The sequence below is a fragment of the Boleophthalmus pectinirostris genome, unplaced genomic scaffold (assembly GCF_026225935.1).
Source record: "Boleophthalmus pectinirostris isolate CB_2022bp ecotype Guang Dong unplaced genomic scaffold, ASM2622593v1 HiC_scaffold_15, whole genome shotgun sequence".
In the NCBI taxonomy this organism is placed as follows: domain Eukaryota; kingdom Metazoa; phylum Chordata; class Actinopteri; order Gobiiformes; family Gobiidae; genus Boleophthalmus; species Boleophthalmus pectinirostris.
The window spans coordinates 33,601,024-33,623,738 of NW_026571070.1; the positions used below are offsets into that span (position 1 = coordinate 33,601,024).

The following is a 22,715-nucleotide window of genomic DNA, read 5'->3' on the forward strand; positions in this document are numbered from 1 at the left end:
GGAATAAACCTCCCACTTACTTCAGAATTAAGTTTAATTCATTCAGTCATTTTCATTAGGAATTAAGTATTTACATGGACTTTTTAAAGCGGAATTCATTTTTATTCAGAATTCAATACATTTTATTCGGAAATTAATACTCTCATGTAAACATGGCAAATGAGAAATAGTTTAAATAGATAAATAGATATGTGAGAAGGTTGAGCTGTTGTCCAGTGTGATTGTTCTTGACTCACCTGCTCAGACATGGAGTTCCTGGAGGTTCTTCTGGAAGGTCTGAACCGCGTGCTGCTGGTGCGAGGAGGAGGCCGCGAGGTCATCACCATCTACTCCTAAAGCGCACCCCCCACCCGCCTGCTCGCACGGGCCGTTCACGTGGAAACCGCTCCACCTGCGGACGGGGGCTGGGGGCGGGGTTTGTCTGGAGGCGGGACCACTCTTTTGATTGACACACGGACCTCTTTCAGGGCATTGGGTGCGTCCTGGCCGGGCCTCTGCTCCCCGCACGCCGCTGTAGAGCCTAGAGACACTTTATACTTTTCATTCATGGTTCATTCAATGTTCAATGTTTTCTCCTTGTGTGTTCTTGTTCTAACTGTTGGAGGAAGGCCAGAGGAAGACTGTGAGCTGGACTGTTGGAGACACTAAACTCTGAAGACTATTACAACTCACGAGAACTTAGATGTCTGCATTTTTGGAAGCTGTAATTTCAATTTATGTACATTTAATATAGTTGCAATTTAGCCCAGAGCACAATGTAGAGAGAGTTGTTAAGCGATGATGCCACTCCAGGGTCCAAGCTGAAAGCTTTGTTTTTGTTTCTTCTTCATCAAGCAAGAGACACTTACCTTTCAGAAGTGTACATTTAAACACAGACTGTACGTAGTATGTTAATAATGTAGTAGAACTCCGTCATAACGTAGGATTACAAGTGCATAAATGTCGCCTCTTACCTCAGCTTTTCACACTTGCACTTTCTGTCACAGTTAAAACACAAATCCTGTCCGCTTTAAACGACAAATCTCTTTTTAATGTAAGAAAAATAGTTTTGAATCAGCTGATGGACCCAGAAGCGACGTCACATTAACAACGCGATAGTTTTATTCAATTTGAAAACCTATAGAAGCACAACGATGGTACTATATTTGAACTACCATTTCAGACTTCATAAACTGTCATTTATCATACGGAGAAATAGCCATATCGTAGCATCGCTTTTCGGAGCTTTTAAAACGCGCCTCGAGTCGCTCACGCTCTTAGACTTTTTAAATGAATAGCGTTTCACCATCAAAGATGGTGTGTGGATATTCGAAAACACATTTAGCATAATTTATTTTACTATTACCACCAGAAAATTGTAAAAAAAACAAAAAAAAAAATGTGCACTGAATCTTTGTTTTGAAAATTTGTTTTGGAGTTTGGAATCACGTCGAAGAAAACACAATTGTATAGCATCAATTCCACTTGATTTTAATAAGTTCTATTTTATCACTTTAATCGTAGGCTTTTATTTTGTAGGAAAAAGTGCCAAAAGGAAACTGTGGGCGTAGAGTTACCGAGCAGCTTAAAGCAAAACTCACCGATGACAGTCAGCGTGTAATTAAACGTGTAAGTTATTAGAGGATCCCAGTGCACTTTGTGTGGGGCCCGGGGGGACGAGGGACGAGGGACAGGGACGAGGGGAGGTCAGGTGTAGCTCCACAGTTTCTCACAGTAGTGTCGTCTGAAGCTGTGTCACTGATGCAACGTGTCGTGTTCATTTCCTCTTCATTGGTTTATTTTTGTTGATTTTTTTGTGACTGTATTTCTCCCAGTTCTGTTTCAACAAGCACATTTACAGCAAACTCTGGTAAGAAGGTTTTCAAACTGAAAGCTGGACACAAGATTTCACTATTAGTAACACCAACACAGCTTGATAGATTCACTCAAATAGTTAAAGCCCCACTATGTAACTTTTTAGCCAAGGAATGTACTAAAAGCTTTTTCATTTTTCGTTGTCTTTCACTAAAAACGCTGAAAAACAGGTGTGTTTCTGTAGACAGGCTTGCGTCTCCTCAAACCTGACTTGTATTTGGAGTAAAGTCAGACAGTATGGCACGTCTGTCTCCACGGAGAACGTTCTAAAGTGTGTTTGGAGTCACACGGGTAATGTTTCACCTTCAAAAAGTTTCATACTGTGGCTTTAACCAAACCTGATTCCTGTAAGTACTGTATTTTCCGGGCTGTTAGACGCGCTCTTAAACCTCTAACCCCATCATAAAATGACTGCACCCCACAATCCAGAGCGCCCTATACACAAATCCACTCAGGTGTCCCAGCACGACTTCAGTAAACTACAAAGCCACACCACCCACAGAACACACAAACACACACGGAGCAGACAGCGACCGCACAGCGAAACACACCCACAGACACACTCATCACTCCACGCCGACGAGGAACGGAACGGAGGAACGAACTGAAAAAACTTCTAGACACAACTGAACAACTGAGTCACTGCGAACACGCCGACAATCCGTTGGTCCCAGACACACCCTCCCTACACGCCACAACTGAACAAAGCCCAGAGTCACCGTGAACACCACAAACAAACAAAACCACTCACCCATCACACTGTTGGGTTTCCTTTAAAGTCCGGTGCAGTTTATTCATGAAAAAAGTTAGAAAATAGACCATTTAATGACAGTGCGCCTTATAATCCAGAGCGACTAATAGCCTGAAAAATATGGTAGCTTCATTAGATCCAGATCAGTATGAATCATTGAAGCTCTCTGAATGATGTGAATGTTGTGACCTGAGGAGGGAGAGAGGCTTCTATTCAGATCTTCTTTATGATTTATGAATGACTCTAAAATCCAAACTTATCCAAAAGAAATACCGTTACAAGATGATTGCCTGTGGAAATGTGGAGTTTGTTGACCGTGCTTGAGTGAAACTGAACCCGGTCCTTGTTGTATCTTTTCAGTATCTTTTCAGTTGAAGTAAAAGTGTCTGATGAGGCAGAGCCGCTGTCACTTTGTCCATCTGCGACTCATGTCTTTTCTATTGCAGTCTCAGGAGGACACACTTTCCCCATCTCACATTCTCTTCTAATACTGTGATTGAAAACGACGTGCGTGGGTCTGTGTGAGGAGGCAGTGTGAACAGATTTTGCTCACAGGTTCCTTACACTGCATATTTGTGAGCTGACAAACCCACGAGGAGACATTTGAACCTCATTTCTCCTGATCAGTACGCACTCGAGCCATCCCAGACAAACCAGACTGCCTAAAGTATATTAAAGCTGCACTGAGCTGAAGGTCCACCTCCTGCTTGACTCCATGGAGATGCACACTACCGCTCAAAAGTTTTAGAACACCACACTTTTTCTAGTTTTTACTGTTTCCTGTTGACCAAAACTTATTCTCGACTTTTGATTGTCAGATAGAACAGCTGAACACACTCGTGGCTCGTTCTTTTTACAACAGAAATCAAATATTGTTGAGAAAGTTCTTCAAGTCTGTCGCAGAAGTTTCCATAAATGTGTGGCACTTGTAGGTTGCTTCACTCTTCTGTCCAGTTCATCCCAAACCAGCTCCATGGGGTTTAAGTCTGGACACTCCAGGTTTTCAAGTTTTACCATCTTGTTCTTTTTTCCTGAGGTCGTTTTGGCAGAACTTGGACTTGTGTTTTCTTCTTTTATCTTTTTTTTTAACCTCTGTCTGTTCAGTTCTTTCCTTTGTACCATTTCAAGCTCTTTACTGGACTTGAATTGCAATAAATAACTAGAAAAATGAGGGTGTTCTAAAACTTTTGAGCGGTAGTGTAACTGCTTTGCCTTTAATGTTACACAGTTTGGAAATAAACTTGAGCACATTGTCATAATTCATGTTTTTCAAGGTATTTTTGAGCTGTAATTAAACCCATGCGACGCGGACGGGTTTAGTGCCATACTGTGGAACATTCCAGGCAAAGAAATAACATCTCCATGGAGATGAGCGAGCAGCCAGCCCTGCACCTTCATAGTGACACAGCGCACTTTTAATAATAATAATGATAATAATGTTAATGTGTAGGATTTCTACAGCCAGTGCATTCTTCATTCACTCCTGTTGTAGCCACAGCTGCCCTGGGACACATAGACAGAATCTGTCTGCCAATCTGCACCATCACCTCGAAAATCACGCTCACACTACTTGCATTCTAGGGTAAAGTGTCTTGCCCAAGGACACAACAACAGAAGTTTAAGATCAGGTGACTGGTGCTGGTCAAATACTCAGCAGTTGTGTTTTGTTTGTTTTTTTGTCACAGTTCCAGTAGTTTCCGTGGGCAGGAAAATGAGCACAGAAAAAAAAAAGACCCATAAACCAGGCCCAAACAAAACACAAAAATTCTACCTCACCAATCGGACTCATTCTGAATTTGGTTCCACTTTAAATCGTCGACGTTCATGACCCGAGCTCAGCGTCTCCCTCTGAGCGCTCAGGAGCTCTGCACGTTTTGACACTTTTTACATGTGTACATTTGTTTTGATTCGACTGGAGAAAGAAATCTACCTCACATGTGTCACTGAGGCTCAACCAATCACAATGTTCCATTTTTATTCCATTAGGGAGCGGAGGAGGAGGAGGCGGGGCTAGTGCTGTGTGGGCGGAGTCGAGGGGTGATGATGGTGGATATGTGTGAGTGAATGTACTGTTACTCTAATATTGTTCTTCAAATATGAGCAAGTGAGGTTAAAAAAAAGGAATTGTTGTTATAAAATATTGATTAATTGTTCAAAAATTACAAAAAAAGTGTAATTGAAAAATAATCAATAAAATTATATAACCTTAAATATTTTTCATATAAATATATACGTGTAAATTGGTGTGATTTTGAATTCACATGAACAAACTTTTATATTCTATTGCACGTTATTCTACAAAATTTACATTTAAAAAATATATATATATAATTCCAATAAAAAGCTTCACTGATTTGCTTTGTATCACTGTCTAATAACTACACTTTAATTACTCTTAATAAAGTGTGAATAGAGACTTGATTCACAGTGAACAAACGGTGTGTTAAGAACGATTCAAGCTTGTCTTAGCAACTACTTAAAGCTGCACTATGTAACTTTCTGCTAGTCTTCATGGTTATCATTTTGCCTAGAATATTCTACAACATGTCTTTTTGTTTTTTGGGATTTTTTTGCTTTCTACCACATTCCCTCATCAAAAACCTACCTACCTGAAGACGTTTTACATGTCATCCATGTTTGAGTCATCTGGCGATCTCAATCCGTGTGTCATTTGTTCATTTGTTTTTCAATATAAAACCTAAAATAAGAAAATTAAAAAACAACTATTTTCTTCATTATTTGTCCCCAAAACCAAAATGAAAAAACGGATAATGATTAATTTTTTCAGTTTTCGATTTTGTGTTTAAATGAAAAAAAAAACAGATAACGGCCGTTTCCGGTTTGCGTGACTTCCGTGACTGCGATGCCGGACTTTTGCACTGCATACGGACTAATCCAGGCCTGGGACCAGACTGGAACCAGACCGGGATTGAGACCGGGACCGGGACCAGACTAAGACTGAGACTGAAAAAAGTCACGTAAACCGGAAACGGCCGTTATCCATTTTTTCCATTTTTCATTTAAACACAAAATTGAAAACTGAAAAAACGAATCATTATTTGTTTTTTTCATTTTGGTTTTGGAGACAAATAATGAAAAAAAAAAATTGTTTTTACATTTTCTTATTTTTGGTTTTATATTGAAAAATTTATGAACGAATGACACACGAATTCTGTACAAGGCTCCGCCCACAAGCCTACATCACCCATGCTCCCACACCACAATTCTCCATAAAAATACAAAAACATGATACAAAACTGTACACAACAACTTGACAAACCTGATGTGATGTGCTGGAGTTTCAATAGCGGGATACACTAATTGTGTGTGATAGCACTCTGAAGGGGGAGTGACTTAGAGTGGAGAGTTGTTTTGGGTGAATAGAGCATTTTCAAAACAATAAAAGACAACAACGTGAACTAAATATGTGATGTTTAACAGTTTATACTCGTCTTTAAACTTGTGGAACTTGCATGTTTGTTTGTTTTTCTTAAGCAATAAAAATGACTGTTGAATATTCAATCACACACCTCCAACAGAAAAGTGACACAGTGAAACTTTAATGAATTCCCCAACCCTATAATACATTAAAGTTGTTCCTAAGCCTGAATCATTCTTAATACACTAATTATTCATTCTGAGTGAAGTCTTTGTTCATGCTTTATTAAGGCTCATTAAGACGTCGTTCTTTTCTTATGTTCCCTCTGTTTCTGTGGACAGTATTAGCAGATACGAAGTGAACACGACGGAATGAATGTATGAATGTTTGAGAGGTTGTGTTGAGTAGCAGAGCCCACGTCCCAACAGTCTGTGGGCACACAAATAGACGAAGAGAAAGAGGAAAGAAAACGGTGGAGGAGAAAGGAGGAGGAGAGAGGAGGTAGCCCTGTAAAGTGTACTGTGCCTCTCTGAGTAAGAATTAAAAATACTGAAATCCCACTGGTCTCTGTGTCTCTTTTTTTGATACTATGTTTTAGGGATGTAACAATAACCAAAATATCGTGATATTGTATCCTCAAAGTTCTCACAATATCGTGGACCCTCATAATATATCGAATCACAAGTCTCTTTGCTTAAAGGTTGTATGGAGGATTTTTTGTTTGTTTCAAATTGTCAATGATAGCATTATAGAGGTGCAGTAGCCTTGTAATTATGATGACCAAAAAAAAGAGAATAAAAATTCATCAACTCTGGACGTGGTGGGGCTAAACATTTGCCAATAGATAACGACACTGCCTCGTTATCTGTGAGCTGACAGGCTGTCAATCAAATCTCCCTACGTTTCTATAGTAACTGACTTGCCTGCGCGCCGCCGGTACGTGGTTTACGTACGCCTGTCACGCAGTCCACAGACGCAAGACGCACAGACGCTGTTTACTCCACCAACACAACAGTTCTTAGCGGCTTTTTTTACCTATATCTTCCTCGCAGTTCGCACAAAGTTTGTTGCAATGGCGACAAGAATCCAGGAGCAGTTCGCCGCAAAAGAAAGTCAGTTTTTGAGGTCGCTGAAAGAAGAAGACAAGGGGAAAAGCAGCGAAGCCAAACTAAGGTGATTCTTGAAGATTCATTCCAGCGATGGCGCGACTGAAGCAGACGCAGGGTCTAAAGACTGACGCACTGGTCCACAAATTACTCCTGGACAGGTAACTTCTGCTTATTATGAAAACGTACTTTATTTCCAAGAGCTAGTCAAACGTTTTTCAGGACACGAAAGCGATATCCTATGTCTGAAAACGTAATTTTCAAGGCAAAGAAAGAGTCCGCTTGCTGCTGCGTGTTGTAGCTAGTTCATTCACACTGAATCTCCGCGCAACCTTCTCTGCACCCCTTTCCTGCTCCTCTCCCCGCTGCCCGTTCCGCTCGTCCCCCTGCTCCTCACTTTTTCCGGGCACGGAATCTCCGCGCACCGCTCCCCTCTCCTCTCTCCTCTCTCCTCTCTCTCTCCTCTCTCCTCTCTCTCTCCTCTCTCCCTGCTCCGCTCTTCTCCCTGCTCCTCACTTCTCGTCCGCGAACGAAATGTCCGCACACCCGCTCCCCCCGCTCCTCACTTCTCCGTCTTGCCTAACCAACACTGTAGTTAGTTGTTTACAAGTCATGTGCAGCTCACCGGCTGTAAACAAACCTGTTTCTGGCGTAAGGAGGAGGCGGGAGGAGGCGTTTTTACGTAGGAGCTGTAGGGGAGGGGGGGTGGTTTCACGCATGTGCAACATTTGAAAAAGGACAAACAGTCGCTGGATTTCTCGTTCCTTGGAAAATCCTCTATACAACCTTTAAATGAAGAGTTATGGTGCAGCCATAGCTAAGAACAAAAGGCAGAGGGAACTACATAGACCATGATCCTTTGCTCCATTTCAGTGCAGACTAAAAGAAGAAATAACAGTTCTAACACTTTTAAGTAAGTCTTTATTTATATGGCGCTTTTCACAGACATTTTTTGTCCCCAAAGACGCTTTACAGAGCATTATTCAGCATTATTCATTCACTCTATACCTGGTGATGGGAAGCTACTATTGTAGCCACAGCTGCCCTGGGGCAGACTGACAGAAGCACAGCTGACATGCCAATCATCAGTCCCTCTGACCACCACCATCACTCACACACACACCACTTTCATACTAGGCAATGTGGGTGAAGTGTCTTGCCTAAGGACACAATGATTGAATTGATTGTATTTAACTGACCTTGACTATCAACTGTTTATGGACCTGGAGCATGTTTTGGGTTGATGGGGGAAACTGGAGAGAGGTAGAAACATACAAACTCCACACAGAAAGGCTCAGGTGAACCACATGGAGATTGAACCCAGAACCTTCTTGCTGTGAGGCATGAGTGCTAGCCACTCAGCCAACATGCCACATTTTAAGCCTTAGTTCTTTGGGTTAAGTCTTGTCAAGGCAAATAAGAGGAAAAAGTAGCATACTCCCAGATTCAGCTGTTTAACCTCCACAAAATGTCACAATAAATATTGTACTGTGAGATGTATATCGTGAAAATATACTGACAGATTTGGATATTGTTTAGATCTCTAATCCTGAGACTCTCCATCATATCATGAACTTTCCCACAATATCACAATAAATATCGTACTGTGAGTTTCATACCGTGATGATATCATATCGTGAGACTTGGATATCGTTACATCCCTACTATGTTTACCAAAAAGCTGATCATGATCTGATTTCTGGAGTTATCTGATTACTGAAATGCCATGGAAACAGTTCCACGTGGTGTGAGTAATCTGATTTTGTTCACAAATGGTTTTGACAAGAAAATTCCAGGCAAACTAATGCAGCAAAGACAAAAAATGAAAGAGGAACTGTTTAAATGTCCTATATTCCACAAAACTGACTGTTGCTGTTGTCCCCTTTAAGATTGTAACATTTATTTTAAATCTACATACACTCGTACTTGGTCTTCCAAATAACAGTAACTATATATAAAAAAAAAAGTCTGAGCTGTATGATTAGATTTCTCTTCAAAATCAGACCTGCTGTAATTGTTGGCTTGTCTAATTACTCTCGTGACGTGATTTTCTCTTGCCATGTGCCATCTCCAGTAGGGGGTGCTGTTTTGAAGTAACAATGCAACAAAACTGCACATTCTATAGACCTTATATTAAAGGTGCTCTGTGAAACTGTGTCAGGTCAAATCTGTGGAGAGGAGAGCCCGCCCACAGTAAAAGAGAGAAAGATTTACTGTCAGAACATCCACCAGAAAAATTAGAGTATAAGAAAAGTAAAACAAGTCAAAGTGGAAACAGCTTAAGCCCCGAATCTCCTGATACTTTCACTTACACCTTTTGGCCAGCAGATGTCAGTGTGCACCACTAAATAAGGACAAGGTGAGAATCAACTGAATTCAGAATCTGTTTTAAATGAGTCATTTCACTGTTTTAAATTGACTTAAAGATCGAGTTTATTTACACTTTTCAATATATTTTCATTTCAGCATTTTTCTTATTCTAAATGTGACTGGAGCACATTGGGAATATACAGTCTATGGAAAATAACATTCATAAATCATAATTATTATCACGGTCTAATAATACAACAAAAAAGGTTAATAACCATGTAATAATAATATAATAATGTGCTGTCATTAAATTATTAAACTGTATGTAAAATTTAGATTTTAAATTTCATCAACTTGACTGTGTGAACACTCCTGACTGCACCAGACTACAGAGGGACAGATAATACTCCCTACAACTGTACAACAACTCACTCTTATGGAACAGATAATACTCCCTACAACTGTACAACAACTCACTCTTATGGAACGGATAATACTCCCTACAACTGTACAACAACTCACTCTTATGGAACGGATAATACTCCCTACAACTGTACAACAACTCACTCTTATGGAACGGATAATACTCCCTACAACTGTACAACAACTCACTCTTATGGAACAGATAATACTCCCTACAACTGTACAACAACTCACCCTTATGGAACAGATAATACTCCCTACAACTGTACAACAACTCACTCTTATGGAACGGATAATACTCCCTACAACTGTACAACAACTCACCCTTATGGAACAGATAACCTTATGTCCTGTATGTAGCTGTATAGAGATTTTTTTAATTATTTATTTTTCTATTTTATTTGGACTTGTACATTTACATTTATATAATTATGTTTTATTTGACACCTGTCTCTTTTTTGCTTCTTATTTAGAATTTATTTTCACCATTTATATTTTTTATCTTTGTTGTTCTATTTTATTGTGATGTGTGACTCTTGTGTCCAAATCATTTTTCTTGTGGATCAATAAAGTTTGTTTAAATCTAAAGTCTAAAGTCAAGAGCTTTTATTTAAGTAAAAGAGACTCTCTGATCGGAATTTATTATTTAAACAAACACTCACACAAACACACACAATCTGTCAGTACAGCACAGTCCACACACTGCTCACACATGCTGACCTTTGACCTCTGTGTGTGTCCTCAGATCAATATGACCTTGTGTCTGGAGTTTAGAGCCATCGACATCACACACATACACACACACACACACACACACACATACACACACACACACACACACACACACACACACACACACACACACACACACAACCATATCACTTTTGTTTCTGGTTCTGATATTGTCATATTTTAGTTTTGGGATTGGGACATTGTAATTGTGTGGTTGTTGGATCCAAACAGCGGAAAACGACAAGAAAAATGTGTTTGCGAACTCCAAAAATGCAAAAGGGAATCAGATGTGTGTGACTCAAACCTCTGTTCAAACTGTTTCTCTTCCCAACAGAATTGAAAAATAGTGAAAGGTGAAGGTGATGGGCAGGATTGATCCACAGGAAAGACGAAAAAGGAAACATTTGACTGACTAAATCATCTCGAGTTTACAGAGAACATTTTGTATGTGGAGCCATCAAAGCAGGATCCTGTTTGTTACAGAAGACAAACAGACTGAGCTGCACTTTCTTGTTCTTGTGGTTTTACAGAAACATCACGTCTTGGTCTCTTTGCAGTGGAAGGTTTTTCTTGGTGAACAGTTGGTGCCTTTTGCTTTGGCGTTGACTTTTAAATACGTAACCAAGTTGAGCGAGGGATCGGGATCCCACTTTGATGGTGCTCCACATACAAACTCAGGATGATTTAGTCAGTCAAAGGTTTCCTTTTTTGTCCTTCCTGTGGATCAATCCTGCCCATCACCTTCACCTTTCACTATTTTTCAATTCCATTGGGAAGGAAAACAGTTTGAACAGAGGTTTGAGTCACACACATCTGATTCTCTTTTGTATTTATGAAGTTCACAAACACATTTCTCAAGCCATTTTCCACTGTTAGGATCCAACAACCACACAAATACAACATCTGAATCCCAAAATTAAAATATGACAATATCAGAACCAGAAACAAAAGTGATATGGTTCAAAAGACTTGAAAAGATCGACTTTGTCAATAGACACATCCCACTGGGAAAACAAACATGGCGGTTTCATGCTTACTATTTTGGAGAATCCTTCCCAGTATGAAGTTGTGCAATGCCGGAAGTCTGAGATTCTTGATGTGTCTATAGGCTTCCCCACAGAAGTAAAATAGACCCCCCTCATTAACAGGAACCAAAACATGTCTAAATTTCAATGAAAACCCGTTATATGCATTTTAAAATAGCCTACATTTAGTCTAAAATGTCATGCTTTGTCAATGAACTGTATGAGGAGATCCCTGGTTCTGTGGAAGTCACTCCTGCTCCTTCCTGCTATAAGGAAAACGACATCTACAACCTGGTCTCATTGCCCACTCAACAGCCACAGGCAAAGTAACATTCAAGAAATTACAAAAAGACTGACAAAAACAAGAATGGCGTCATGGGCAAAACATGCTGACATGTTTGGCCAATAAACTGATAAAAACGACTCTATATGTGCTTCTATCCTCATCTTTTTATTTCATACTAGTGTTTGTCAGTAGCGATTCATTTTACATTACACTTGTTACATTTTACCTTCCTGTGAATGTACCCACTGAACATTCCAATGATATTCAGCTCTATGTGGAATTTCATCACCAACCGAACCACCAGAGAGGTACTTTCTGGGCACCGTGGGTTGAATCTCTCTCTTCTTTCTTGTGTACTCTTTAAAGGGCCCATGTTATTGTGGCAACCGAGGGGTTAACACTCCGGGAAATGTTAAGCTTTATAATAAGTTGCTGCAACAACGCCACCCCAAATCTAGTTTGGGGAAATAAAGTCTAAATGTAAGGCACAGGTAAGCATATCATTGAGGGAGAGAGCCAGGTTCCATCATTTACACAATCTTTATTTTCCTCTATTTTTAAAAGACAGTTTTAGGTTATTTAAAAGTAGCTACATTCATAAAAATAGGCAAACAGTAAAACACTACAGTGGAAGAACAGGTACACAATATTGAAAATACTCAACGAAACCCCAAAGCCAGAAGTAAAACAAACCAAAAATAAAGCAAAGCAAGACAATGAAGCAAAAGCTAAACAAAACAGCAGTGAAACAAAACAGCAGTGAAACAAAATAAAGCAAAACAAAACAGCAAAACAAACGTAAAACAAAAGAGCAGAGGCGGTGTGCTCACGCCGCTGCAGGCCCCCGCTGACACCTAGAAAATTAAGTTTTGGGATTAAAATCTGAGCCTGCAGTGCAAGGATCTGGGCTAAACACATACCGTGGTTGAAAGTGACAGTGCGCAATCCCCAGGCTGAATCAAAGGCAACTCTACACAGAATAAGTGCGTCCAGACGTGGTCCAAACAACATGGACCGGCACACGCTATAAACATACAATTTAGAGAGTTGTTTGGCACAGGCAGCACGTGGTAGAAGGGTTTTGGTTTCCTGCCGCCGCGGTTTAAGGGATACGGCGGCGCACAGCCAAGCGCAATGGCGAGGGACTCACTACCTACATAGCAAAAAATACGCAGAACGGATCCACAACGGAGTTCACTTGCACATCGCCGCGGATCCGCAACGGATCCGTCGCGCGGATACGCAGCGGATCAGCCGCGCCTCCGCCGCGGATCCGGGCTTATTTTGACGGATCCGCTGCGTATCTCGCGGATCCGCCCGGGACCCGTTTTGGATCCGCTTTCAGAACCGGGTTATCTGCCGCCGATCTGTTTATTGTGTCGTTAGGAGCCTAAATATGTGTGTCAGCTTCTCCTGGAGGCAGCCTGAACAGAGGATCTTAAGAAAGAGGCTTGGAGAGTTAGAACAGTTCTCAGACATGTCTCTTTACTGGTTCAGGCAGGTTCAGGTCTCAAGATTCAAGTTGATTCAGCAGGATTCTGCCTACGCGGCGTCTCTCTGTGCGTCGGTCGTCCCTCGACAACGCAGTCGACGTTCCCCAACTCATGCACAGAAAAACTGGGTCCTTTTATACCAGCAGAACTGTTGAGTTCACATCTTCATGGAAACATACACAGCACTTTTGTCCCAACACGTGTCCCATCACAGACTGGCAGATGCTAAAGGATGGAGACACACCCCTTATCTTTCCCATATACATTCACCGTCCATATGACATCATATCCCAACCCCACTGACACTCCAAAGTCCAGAAACATACACAGCATATTATTGTACACAGGCATTCAGTACAGGGCGAATTAACATAAATGAAACTTTAAAAACACAGGGAAGAAGCCCACATATGCTTCAGATTTAATACTGATCCACTTCTGACCTAAATACACACCAGCAGCATTTGCATTGTAATTGTACATAAACCTTTTACAGCAAGTATTAAAACTGAGATAAAAAGGCTTAAATTTAAAAACTTAAACAATTTCAAAGTTGGATCAATGATATCCTATCACTAAATCTCATTAGTTAAGAAAAAAAGAAACATTTGTTTACATTGTAAACAATATTTATTTAAATCATTAATTAGAAATCTTAGGACATGAATAATTATTATTAATGTTATAGGACTTATATACCCTTTGAGTTAACCAATGCTTTATTCTTAATATGAAAATGACAATTTACAGTTTTTACTAAAAATAGTTCAAGTTAAGCAAAGTTTTAGGTTTTTTTTTAATGGCAAAAAACAAATATAAGCGATATGAGTAAAAGCCTGGACAGATGAGTGTAGCCAAACCATACAGTTCAAACTCAAACTGAACTTGTGTTTACCACCACAGAACAATTAGACGGATGGTTGTTCTTATAGAGTGTGCAGTGTGGGAGCTTCAGAGCCTCTGTCTTTAGCTTCAGTCTGAGGCAGAGGTTTTGAGGCAGAGGTGTAGTGAGTCTGGCTCCTCTTCAGTCCTACTGGTGAAGATCCAGTCTGTCAGTGTCCAGGACTGGACTTCCCCTTTCTCACAGCATCTGACATGACACCAGTGTGTATTAAACACCCCATTACACCTCTTATTCTTGTAAGGAGTTAGAGTTCAGGTTTGTGAAGAACATTGTAAGTCATGACAGTGGCTGTGTGATTTGAACATGAAAGGTAAACACTTGATTGGAGAAATCTATGCACTTACAGAGGGTCAGTCTGTAAACTCCACCACAGCAGGTTCTGAAAGAAACAATCTGCACAACAACAGGTGTGATTATAATGTGCATATGTTTAGTTATGAAAGTGAATAAAAGTAGGATAATACAGTAAACTTACAGAGGGTCTGTCTCTACATTTTTGGAACTTGGCCCAGCAGAGGGAATTCTGTAAAACATCAAATAAGAGAAACACAAATATCAGTTTGGATCATTTCAGGCCCCAGTGTTTAACACAAGTGCAGTATTTACCTCCAGAGGGTCTTTATCAGGCTGTTCTGTCCATCTTCTTATTAACCATAGTATATCCTGAAACAGAGATGAAAAACATGATTTAACTCACAGGAAATACTTTAGCGCAGTAAAACTGAACTCTTTTGTTTTAGTTTGAGCCTGAGTATGAACATGAGACGTATTTCACTGCTGTTAATACACAATACTCTACTACATTTACTTTTACCACAACATTTAAAATATAATAATCAATTTATGATGGTGTTCATAGTCAATATCAGTGTAATATAGATGTGACACATTAGTTCATGTCAACATCTCTCACTGAAAGTCTGAAGCACCGTCTCAAGTCCCAGAACAGAAAGTTAGAGACAAAGTCAGATCTGGCTCCAAACTAAATCTTCACTGTCACAGAAATCATTAAAAGTACTTACTTCTGATCAGCGTGCCGGGCTCCTGATGGAGACACTCAGCAGAAGGACAGGGGCTCCTGATGTCATCTGGGGAAAAACAACATAAGTTTTGGTTGGTTATCTAACGTTAGCAGTTGTTAAAAGTTGTGCTTTTTATCGGCTCACCCGTGGAGCTAAGGAGAGACACCGGTAAAAGTATGGGCATGGATGAATGAGTGGAGGAGTATCGGGCGTGCATTACCTTGTCAGCGGAGATGAAAGCGCGCCCTAGGTGCTCCGTGATTTGGAGGAGCGAGGGACTGATGCGGGGCAGAGCACCGGCCAAGCAGCGGCCAAACAGCGGCACTAAAAGGAGACGTGACTGGAAATTGGGATGTAACGGGCATGGAATTTACGAAATGGAAGTTACCTGAGCTGGAGGACAGAGCGGCCACAAGGACAGGCCCGGAAGAGCGTGTGAGCCAAAAGGGGGAACGACTGAGAAGGGAGCGCTTAAATAGGCCACCAGCGCAGCGCCACGGAACGCCAGGTAAGAGCACCTGCAGCCCAGACCCTCAAAGCCGGTCTTGCCACATTATGCAAAATCTACTTTTCAGAGCTTTCTACCTTCTAAGAGTGATGTGTGGGCCTTGTATATGTCGCCGAAGTGCGCGGTCGCCGTAGCAACGTGATGTTCTAATGCCGCCCTGGATCTCCATGGTGATAGAACTCTGCTTTATGACGTCAGAGAAGCATGACGCTGCTTTAAAGTAAACTTTGAGTGAAAAACAACACTAAACGTTCAACATGTTAAAAGCTTCCACAAGAGCAGACGACCTCCCTGTTGCCATGGTTTCCATCTAATATTAATACAGATGAAAAAGTACATCGTAATGGGAAAATGATTTAGCTCCCCTCTTGGACAATGACATCACATTCTAGAATTTAAAATAGTTTTGGAGCCTGAGAAGCTGTCGCCGTAGCAACGTGATGTTCTAATGCGCCCTGGATCTCCATGGTGATAGAACTCTGCTTTATGACGTCATCAGAGAAGCACGACGCTGCTTTAAAGTAAACTTTGAGTGACACAGTGAAATAAACACTAAAGTGACAGAATACTTTTACAACTGGTACTTCAAAGCAGCGCTCTTCGTTGTTTTGTTGTACAGGGAGTCCTGCTGAGTCTCTTGGACACATTGCACTTTGGGGCTTTAACATCATCATATTTAAAAGCTTTTTTGTTATAATTCTGAGCAGATGCTTAAGCTAACCCGTAAATCTACCCTAACCCTTATCCTAATCCTAACCCTTATCCTAATCCTAACCCTAACCTTTATCCTAAACCTAACCCTAACCGTTACCTCTAAACATACCCCTTACCCTACACCCCCCCACCCTACCCCTCACCGTATCCCATCACCTCAGCGTACCCAACCCCCTCACCGTACCCCACCCCCTCACCGTACCCCACCACCTCACCGTACCCCACCCCCTCACCATCACCTCACCATACCCCCTCACCATACCCCACCCCCTCACCCCCATCACCTCACCATACCCCACCCCTCACCATACCCCACCCCCCACCCCCTCACCATACCCCACCCCCTCACCATACCCCACCCCTCACCATACCCCACCACCATACCCCACCTCACCATACCCCACCCCCTCACCATACCCCCCCCTCACCATACCCCACCCCCTCACCATACCCCCACCTCACCATCCCCCTCACCATACCCCACCCCCCACCCCCTCACCATACCCCACCCCCTCACCATACCCCACCCACCTCACCATACCCACCTCACCACCCCACCCCCTCACCATACCCCACCCCCTCACCATACCTCACCATACCCCACCTCACCATACCCCCACCCCCTCACCCATACCTCACCATACCCCACCCTCACCATACCCCACCCCCTCACCATACCCCACCCCCTCACCATACCCACCCCCCCTCACCATACCACCCACCCCCCACCATACCCACCACCTCACCATACCCCACCCCCATCCCCCACCATACCCCACCCCCTCACCATACCCCACCCCCCTGATCATACCCCATCACCTCACCATACCCCACCCCCTTACCATACCCCACCCCCCCAACACCCCTAGCCCACCCCCCACCACCACCCCACCCCCTACCACCACCCCCAATCCTAACCCTAACCTAACCCTAATCCTAGCTCTAATCCTAACCCTAAGCCTAGCCCTAAACCTAGCCCTAACCGTAATCCTAATCGTAACCCAAAACCCTAACCCTTTCCCTGACCCTGACCCTTTTTTTGTAAATACTTTGGTTTAAATAATAATTTTGATAATAATAAAAAAGACTGGGGCATGTCCCAGTGGCTCCGCCCCCTCCTCCTCCCTCTACTCCCCCTATCAAATGCACACAGTCTCCTGCTGCCCCCATGGATCTATTCAAAGAGACTGAGCACGAGAAGGAGAAGGTACAATTATTGACAGAAATGGCAGCTCATAAGAGGCGACTGCAAGGCCTCACATCTGAACTGGACACAGTGAAAAAGGAGAGAGATGCACTGATAGTCCAGTCAGATGAACTGAAACACCAGCTTCAGTCTAAAGATAGAGATATTGAGGCACTGCGGAAAGAAGTCGCAGAACTCAAGGCTGAGCAGAGAGTCGAGACGCTGAAAAACATACAGGACACGGAGACACAGATCCAACACATAAATGCCATTATCAGGATGTGTGAAGAGAAGAGATCCCAGGAGTGCAGTAGGAACAGTGTTAAGAAGAAGCCGCTGAAGTCTGACACCGTTTTGAACTGCTATGATGAGATGAATGCCAAGTGCACCAGGCTGGCGAAGAGATGCAGTGAGCTACAGGAGCTACTGAACACCTCACAGGACGAGTGCTCCCTGCTGGCCGAAAAGAACATTGTGCTGCAGCGAGAGGACGAGCAGGAAAAACTTGCCAGAACAAATTTAAATGAAGAGTGTGTCACCATATCGGCAAAATGTAGTGAATTTGGGCAGTTCGCGAGTAGGTTAGAGAACAAGATCCTCTGGCTGGTTAACACAAAGCGTGCACTCGAGCAGGAGGTGGATAACGAGAAACACGGCAGAGCGGAACTAAAGAACAAGATGGCCGCCACGCTGAAGACCTGAAGGCACAGAGCTCCCGGCAGCTGGAGAAATGTAGTGCGCTGGAACAGCAATTGAAGAACATGGGAAGAGCGCTCGGTGCTGATCAAGAGGATAAGTGCACTACAGCAAGAGAAGAAAGAAGAGAAACAAACCAAAACTGTTTCTCTTCAGACTTCAGTGTGTTCAGACTATAAGGAGCTAAGCAGAGATCTCGCGATACAAGTCGACAGATGCAGTGTGCAGAAGCTAATGACAAGTTCGCTACAGGACGACTTGGAGCGGGAAAAGCAAATGAAAAATTATCTTTTAAAGACTTGTGACGAGTTGAACATGAAGCACTTCCAACAGTTTGAGAAATGCACCGAGTTGGAGGAAAAGTAAAGACATACTCAAAGACAGTGCTCCCTGCTGGAGGAGATGAACAACACACTGGTGCAGGAGAGGGACAAGAAAAAAGAGGAAGTGGTACAGGAGGATAATGAGCATCCATGATCTATTAAAATAAGTGGACAGGGTGTTGCTGCTTGTAGCTGCCTCCAGTTGATGTAGTGGCCACTCACTGGAACTTCAGCGAAAAAATCCCTCTGGCCGAGAAAGGATTTTTCTCAGAGAGCGGAATGTGATCTTAAACTGCTTTGTGTTCAGCTGACAGGAACCTACAACTTTTAAAAACGACAGGATTACAGGATTTAAAATGAGATTAGATCAGGGGTCTCCGAACTTTACAAAACAAAAATAGGAGGGAGCTGAGAGTCAGTAAGACGGCCTTAATTGTACATTTAATTAATGAATTATTGTGCGGAATAGGTAAATACTGTTTATTCAGCACAATACGCCTAATTCATAAATCCCTCGGCGAGCTACTTGGACGGGGGTGGAGAGCTACAGGCTGGAGATCCCTGGATTAGACTCACTTTTCCTTTTTTAGCCCAAACATTAATGTGACCCACTGGCCCAAACTAAACACATTCTGACAATTAAAATGTGCAATCTTATTCCCTTAATAAGAAAGGCCTTGATCTGCGAGCTGTGTTTAGGTCGGCTGTTCTCTGCTGCATCAAAAAAAAAAAAAAAAAAAAAAAAAAAAATTGTCTGTCTCACTCTCGTTTCTTTCTACTTCAGGTATGAAAGAGATGTCATTGAGATGGGAGGTTAATAAAAATCAATAAAAATCCTACTATTTATGTTGTTGTCATTTTACGAAAACTGTATGAATATCAGCTTTTTGTTGTTTTGAAGATTTAATAATATTTTGTTTGTGTTGGTTAATGAGAGTTGGCTGTCAATTGTCAAAAAAATTCGATAAAAAATAATTAAATTCAGAATAAAAATGAATTCCACTTTAAAAAGACCATGTAAACACTTAATTCCTGATCAATAATTAAAAAATCCGAATTTATCCCAAATCCATTTTTTAAAGGTACTGTAGCAGTCCAGAGGAAGCAAGTATGGCACATGTGTTTCATTATGTTGAACTTGCGAGAAACTCCGTATCCATTCCAGCTGGAGGCACGCGTGGCAAACATGAAGAGCTCCTCCAAGGACACCAAGGTGTTATTTTCTAAAAATTGACAGATATGAAAATAATCAGCTGAATGTAAACAGTCTCACTCTCTCTCTGTCTGTCTCTCTCACTCTCTCTGTCTCTCTCACACTCTGTCTGTCTCTCTCACTCTCTCTCTGTCTCTCTCTCTCTCACTCTCTGTCTCTCTCTCTCACTCTGTCTGTCTCTCTCACTCTCTCTCTGTCTCTCTCTCTCACTCTCTGTCTCTCTCTCTCACTCTCTGTCTGTCTGTCTCTCTCACTCTCTCTGTCTCTCTCTCTCTCTCTGTCTGTCTCTCTCTCTCTGTCTGTCTCTCTCACTCTCTGTCTCTCTCTCTCACTCACTCTCTGTCTGTCTCTCTCACTCTCTGTCTCTCTCTCTCACACTCTCTGTCTCTCTCTCTCTCTCTCTCACACTCTCTGTCTCTCTCTCTCTCTCTCTCACTCTCTGTCTGTCTCTCTCACTCTCTCTCTGTCTCTCTCTCTCTCTCTCTCACTCTCTGTCTGTCTCTCTCACTCTCTCTCTGTCTCTCTCTCTCTCTCTCTCACTCTCTGTCTGTCTGTCTCTCTCACTCTCTCTCTGTCTCTCTCTCTCTCTCTCTCTCTCTGTCTGTCTGTCTCTCTCACTCTCTGTCTCTCTCTCTCTCTGTCTCTCTCACTCTCTCTCTGTCTCTCTCTCTCACTCTCTCTCTGTCTTTCTCTCTCACTCAATTTGAAAACCCCTGTAATAGAGCAAATTACCTTCACTATCAAGTAGGTCGTCTGCCCAGAAGCTCATGGTTTTGTCCTCCTGGACCTTCCTGTTGCTTCCATTTGGCCTCAGCTCAGGTTGGAACATGTGTTCAACCTCCACAGCAGTTAACCTCTTGTTGACGTGGCAGAGGACATCGGTCAGAACTGAAGGATGCTGTTGTAGAGCCGTTAAAACTGCAAAGTGGCAAGACCGGCTTTGAATCTAAAATACAACAGCAGGATGATAATGTGGTTAATCCTGTAGCATGGCTAGGTGCCTTTTCAGCATTCAAACACTTCAAACACAAAATTTCTAAGATTTTAAGTTTTCTGATATACTTTTCCATAGCCTATTTCTAAGGATAAGTACTAGAAGAGTTTTATGTACACTGTATTTGCTAGTTTGCAGAGATAACACAATAGCCTTTTTTACAATAAACATTTGTTGTTGAAATATAGAAAAAAAAAAAACTGTCAATAGCAGCATGATTCCTGTCGATGATGAACCACCACAGGTAGTCCTTCACAATTATGTCTTTTTCCTCCAATGACTTCACATATCTGAAACACCCAGCAGTTTGCAACATGGCACTGTTCTCTCATATATACATACATACAAAACCTTTCTTTTTACCAACAAAATCTCTGCCCTGGCCTCATACCTCTCGTAGCACTTTCCCTATTTCCTCATCTGTAATGTCTGTTACTGATGACTTGAAACTGGATTTCCCTGAGATGAAGCTGACCAGATCCTCCGACAGAAAATTTGGACCAGGACCACCGTGTACTATGGACAAGGCTATCATCTGGCCGGCAAAATAATATTCATCCCCTCTTATTGCTGCCAGTAGATATGCAAAATAAACAATTATTACATTTGTTTCTATATTTTAAGGCATTGGATGGTTGAATTATGTAGTAGTTTACACAAAATAGAACCTGTTGTATTGTAAACAAGGTAGCGGCTCTCCACAGGTCCATCAAATATGGGTCGTTTGTTCAGCTCTTTCATGAGCAGTGAGAGGAATTCCCTCTTCGGCCCGCCTGTGTCGACACATTCCTCAAACCTTCCAGCATCATCAGAGAACTTAACTAGAAGGTCATAGTTTTCAGTAAATGTTCCCCTTTTGAGTCCCCTAACAGCCCCATCCCAGATGTCAGAGCGACATATGTTAAATCTGCTGACATGTTTATGGTCAATTTGGAGTGTCAGATTTTTTATTATTTCTGAAACTGACAGTAATTCCACCCTGAAACCAAATAGAACAAGACTATTTTTACTTCATAAACATACTGTGTATGGTAAATTACAGCAGATTAATTTAACCACAATAAAACTTCACAATTGTTGAGCAAGTGAGTTCTTACTCTGTATCCTTTGGAATTATCTGGCTGTCCACGTCCACGTCTTCTTCATCCTCAATCACAATGGGTGAATACAACTCAGTGTATTTTCTAAGAAATTAACACACACACAAAAAAAAAACATTTTGGTATTTTTAAATAAATAATATTTGTGATTTGAAAAGTGACGAACAATACCTGTAACTTGTAGTTTCCATCGGAGTTGTTAAATCAGTAGGCAACAGTTCATCATTATTATTTGTACTGTTCAAGACAGGTTCCCATATCTGAGGATAAAAAAAAAAGTATTACTGTGATACTTCAGACTATGGCAGAAAAAAACATATACAGTACAAACAGTTATATACATTAGAGGGAATGGTTATTTCAAAATATAGCAAAATATAACCATTTAGGTGTTAAATTTAAAATATGAGCAATGCATGGAAAAAAACACACAAGTATATACATATCATCTGTATTGAACTCTGCAGCACTTCTGCTCATGATTATCACGTCTGAGTCTGACTCCTCGGAATCTGTGGTGGGCTCCTGAGCTGGGAAATACAAGATCAGATATTAAATTATTATTCTGAACCAGTACCACAGTGTTCCTCTAGGTTGGTAATTAGTCTCAGGTTAACTCACAACAGGTCATGAAATCTGCAGCTGTACAAATGTACACGATGATGCGTTGGTACACCTTCCCCACTGCCTCCTTGT

The 22,715-nt window shown here is 41.8% G+C and overlaps 2 protein-coding genes, 1 long non-coding RNA gene and 1 pseudogene across 4 annotated transcripts in view; 2 read left to right on the forward strand and 2 right to left on the reverse strand.

Moving 5' to 3' along the window:
* slc12a7b (solute carrier family 12 member 7b) overlaps positions 1–3,023 on the forward strand; it is a 69,272-nt gene extending 66,249 nt beyond the window's left edge. For both annotated transcript variants that reach the window (XM_020930774.2, XM_020930775.2), the window contains one exon: positions 245–3,023. In XM_020930774.2, the coding sequence (XP_020786433.1) occupies positions 245–336 (92 nt within the window). In that variant the 3' untranslated portion in view covers positions 337–3,023. The remainder of the gene's footprint in view (positions 1–244) is intronic.
* An 11,178-nt stretch (positions 3,024–14,201) lies between these two features.
* Positions 14,202–15,346, reverse strand: LOC129408142 (uncharacterized). Its single transcript, XR_008631837.1, has 5 exons — positions 15,286–15,346; positions 14,870–14,926; positions 14,739–14,786; positions 14,608–14,642; positions 14,202–14,449 (listed from the first exon to the last, which is right to left on the reverse strand). It is a non-coding gene; the product is annotated as an uncharacterized LOC129408142 (long non-coding RNA).
* Positions 15,347–15,648: 302 nt separating this feature from the next.
* On the forward strand, positions 15,649–17,312 carry LOC129408088 (uncharacterized). Its single transcript, XM_055150836.1, has 2 exons — positions 15,649–15,793; positions 16,669–17,312. The coding sequence occupies exons 1-2, from the start codon at positions 15,649–15,651 to the stop codon at positions 17,310–17,312; spliced, it is 789 nt and encodes a 262-aa protein (XP_055006811.1).
* A 2,554-nt stretch (positions 17,313–19,866) lies between these two features.
* Positions 19,867–22,270, reverse strand: LOC129408174 (G2/M phase-specific E3 ubiquitin-protein ligase-like; annotated as a pseudogene).
* Between the last annotated feature and the right edge of the window lie 445 nt (positions 22,271–22,715).

What these genes read in the sequence shown, in the direction of transcription:
- LOC129408088 (XM_055150836.1), top strand. Translation starts at nt 15,649, where the DNA reads ATGGAATTTACGAAATGGAAGTTACCTGAGCTGGAGGACAGAGCGGCC. An exon ending in GCAGCGCCACGGAACGCCAG is followed by an intron (nt 15,794 to 16,668) that starts GTAAGAGCACCT and finishes CCATCACCTCAG; the next exon opens with CGTACCCAACCCCCTCACCG.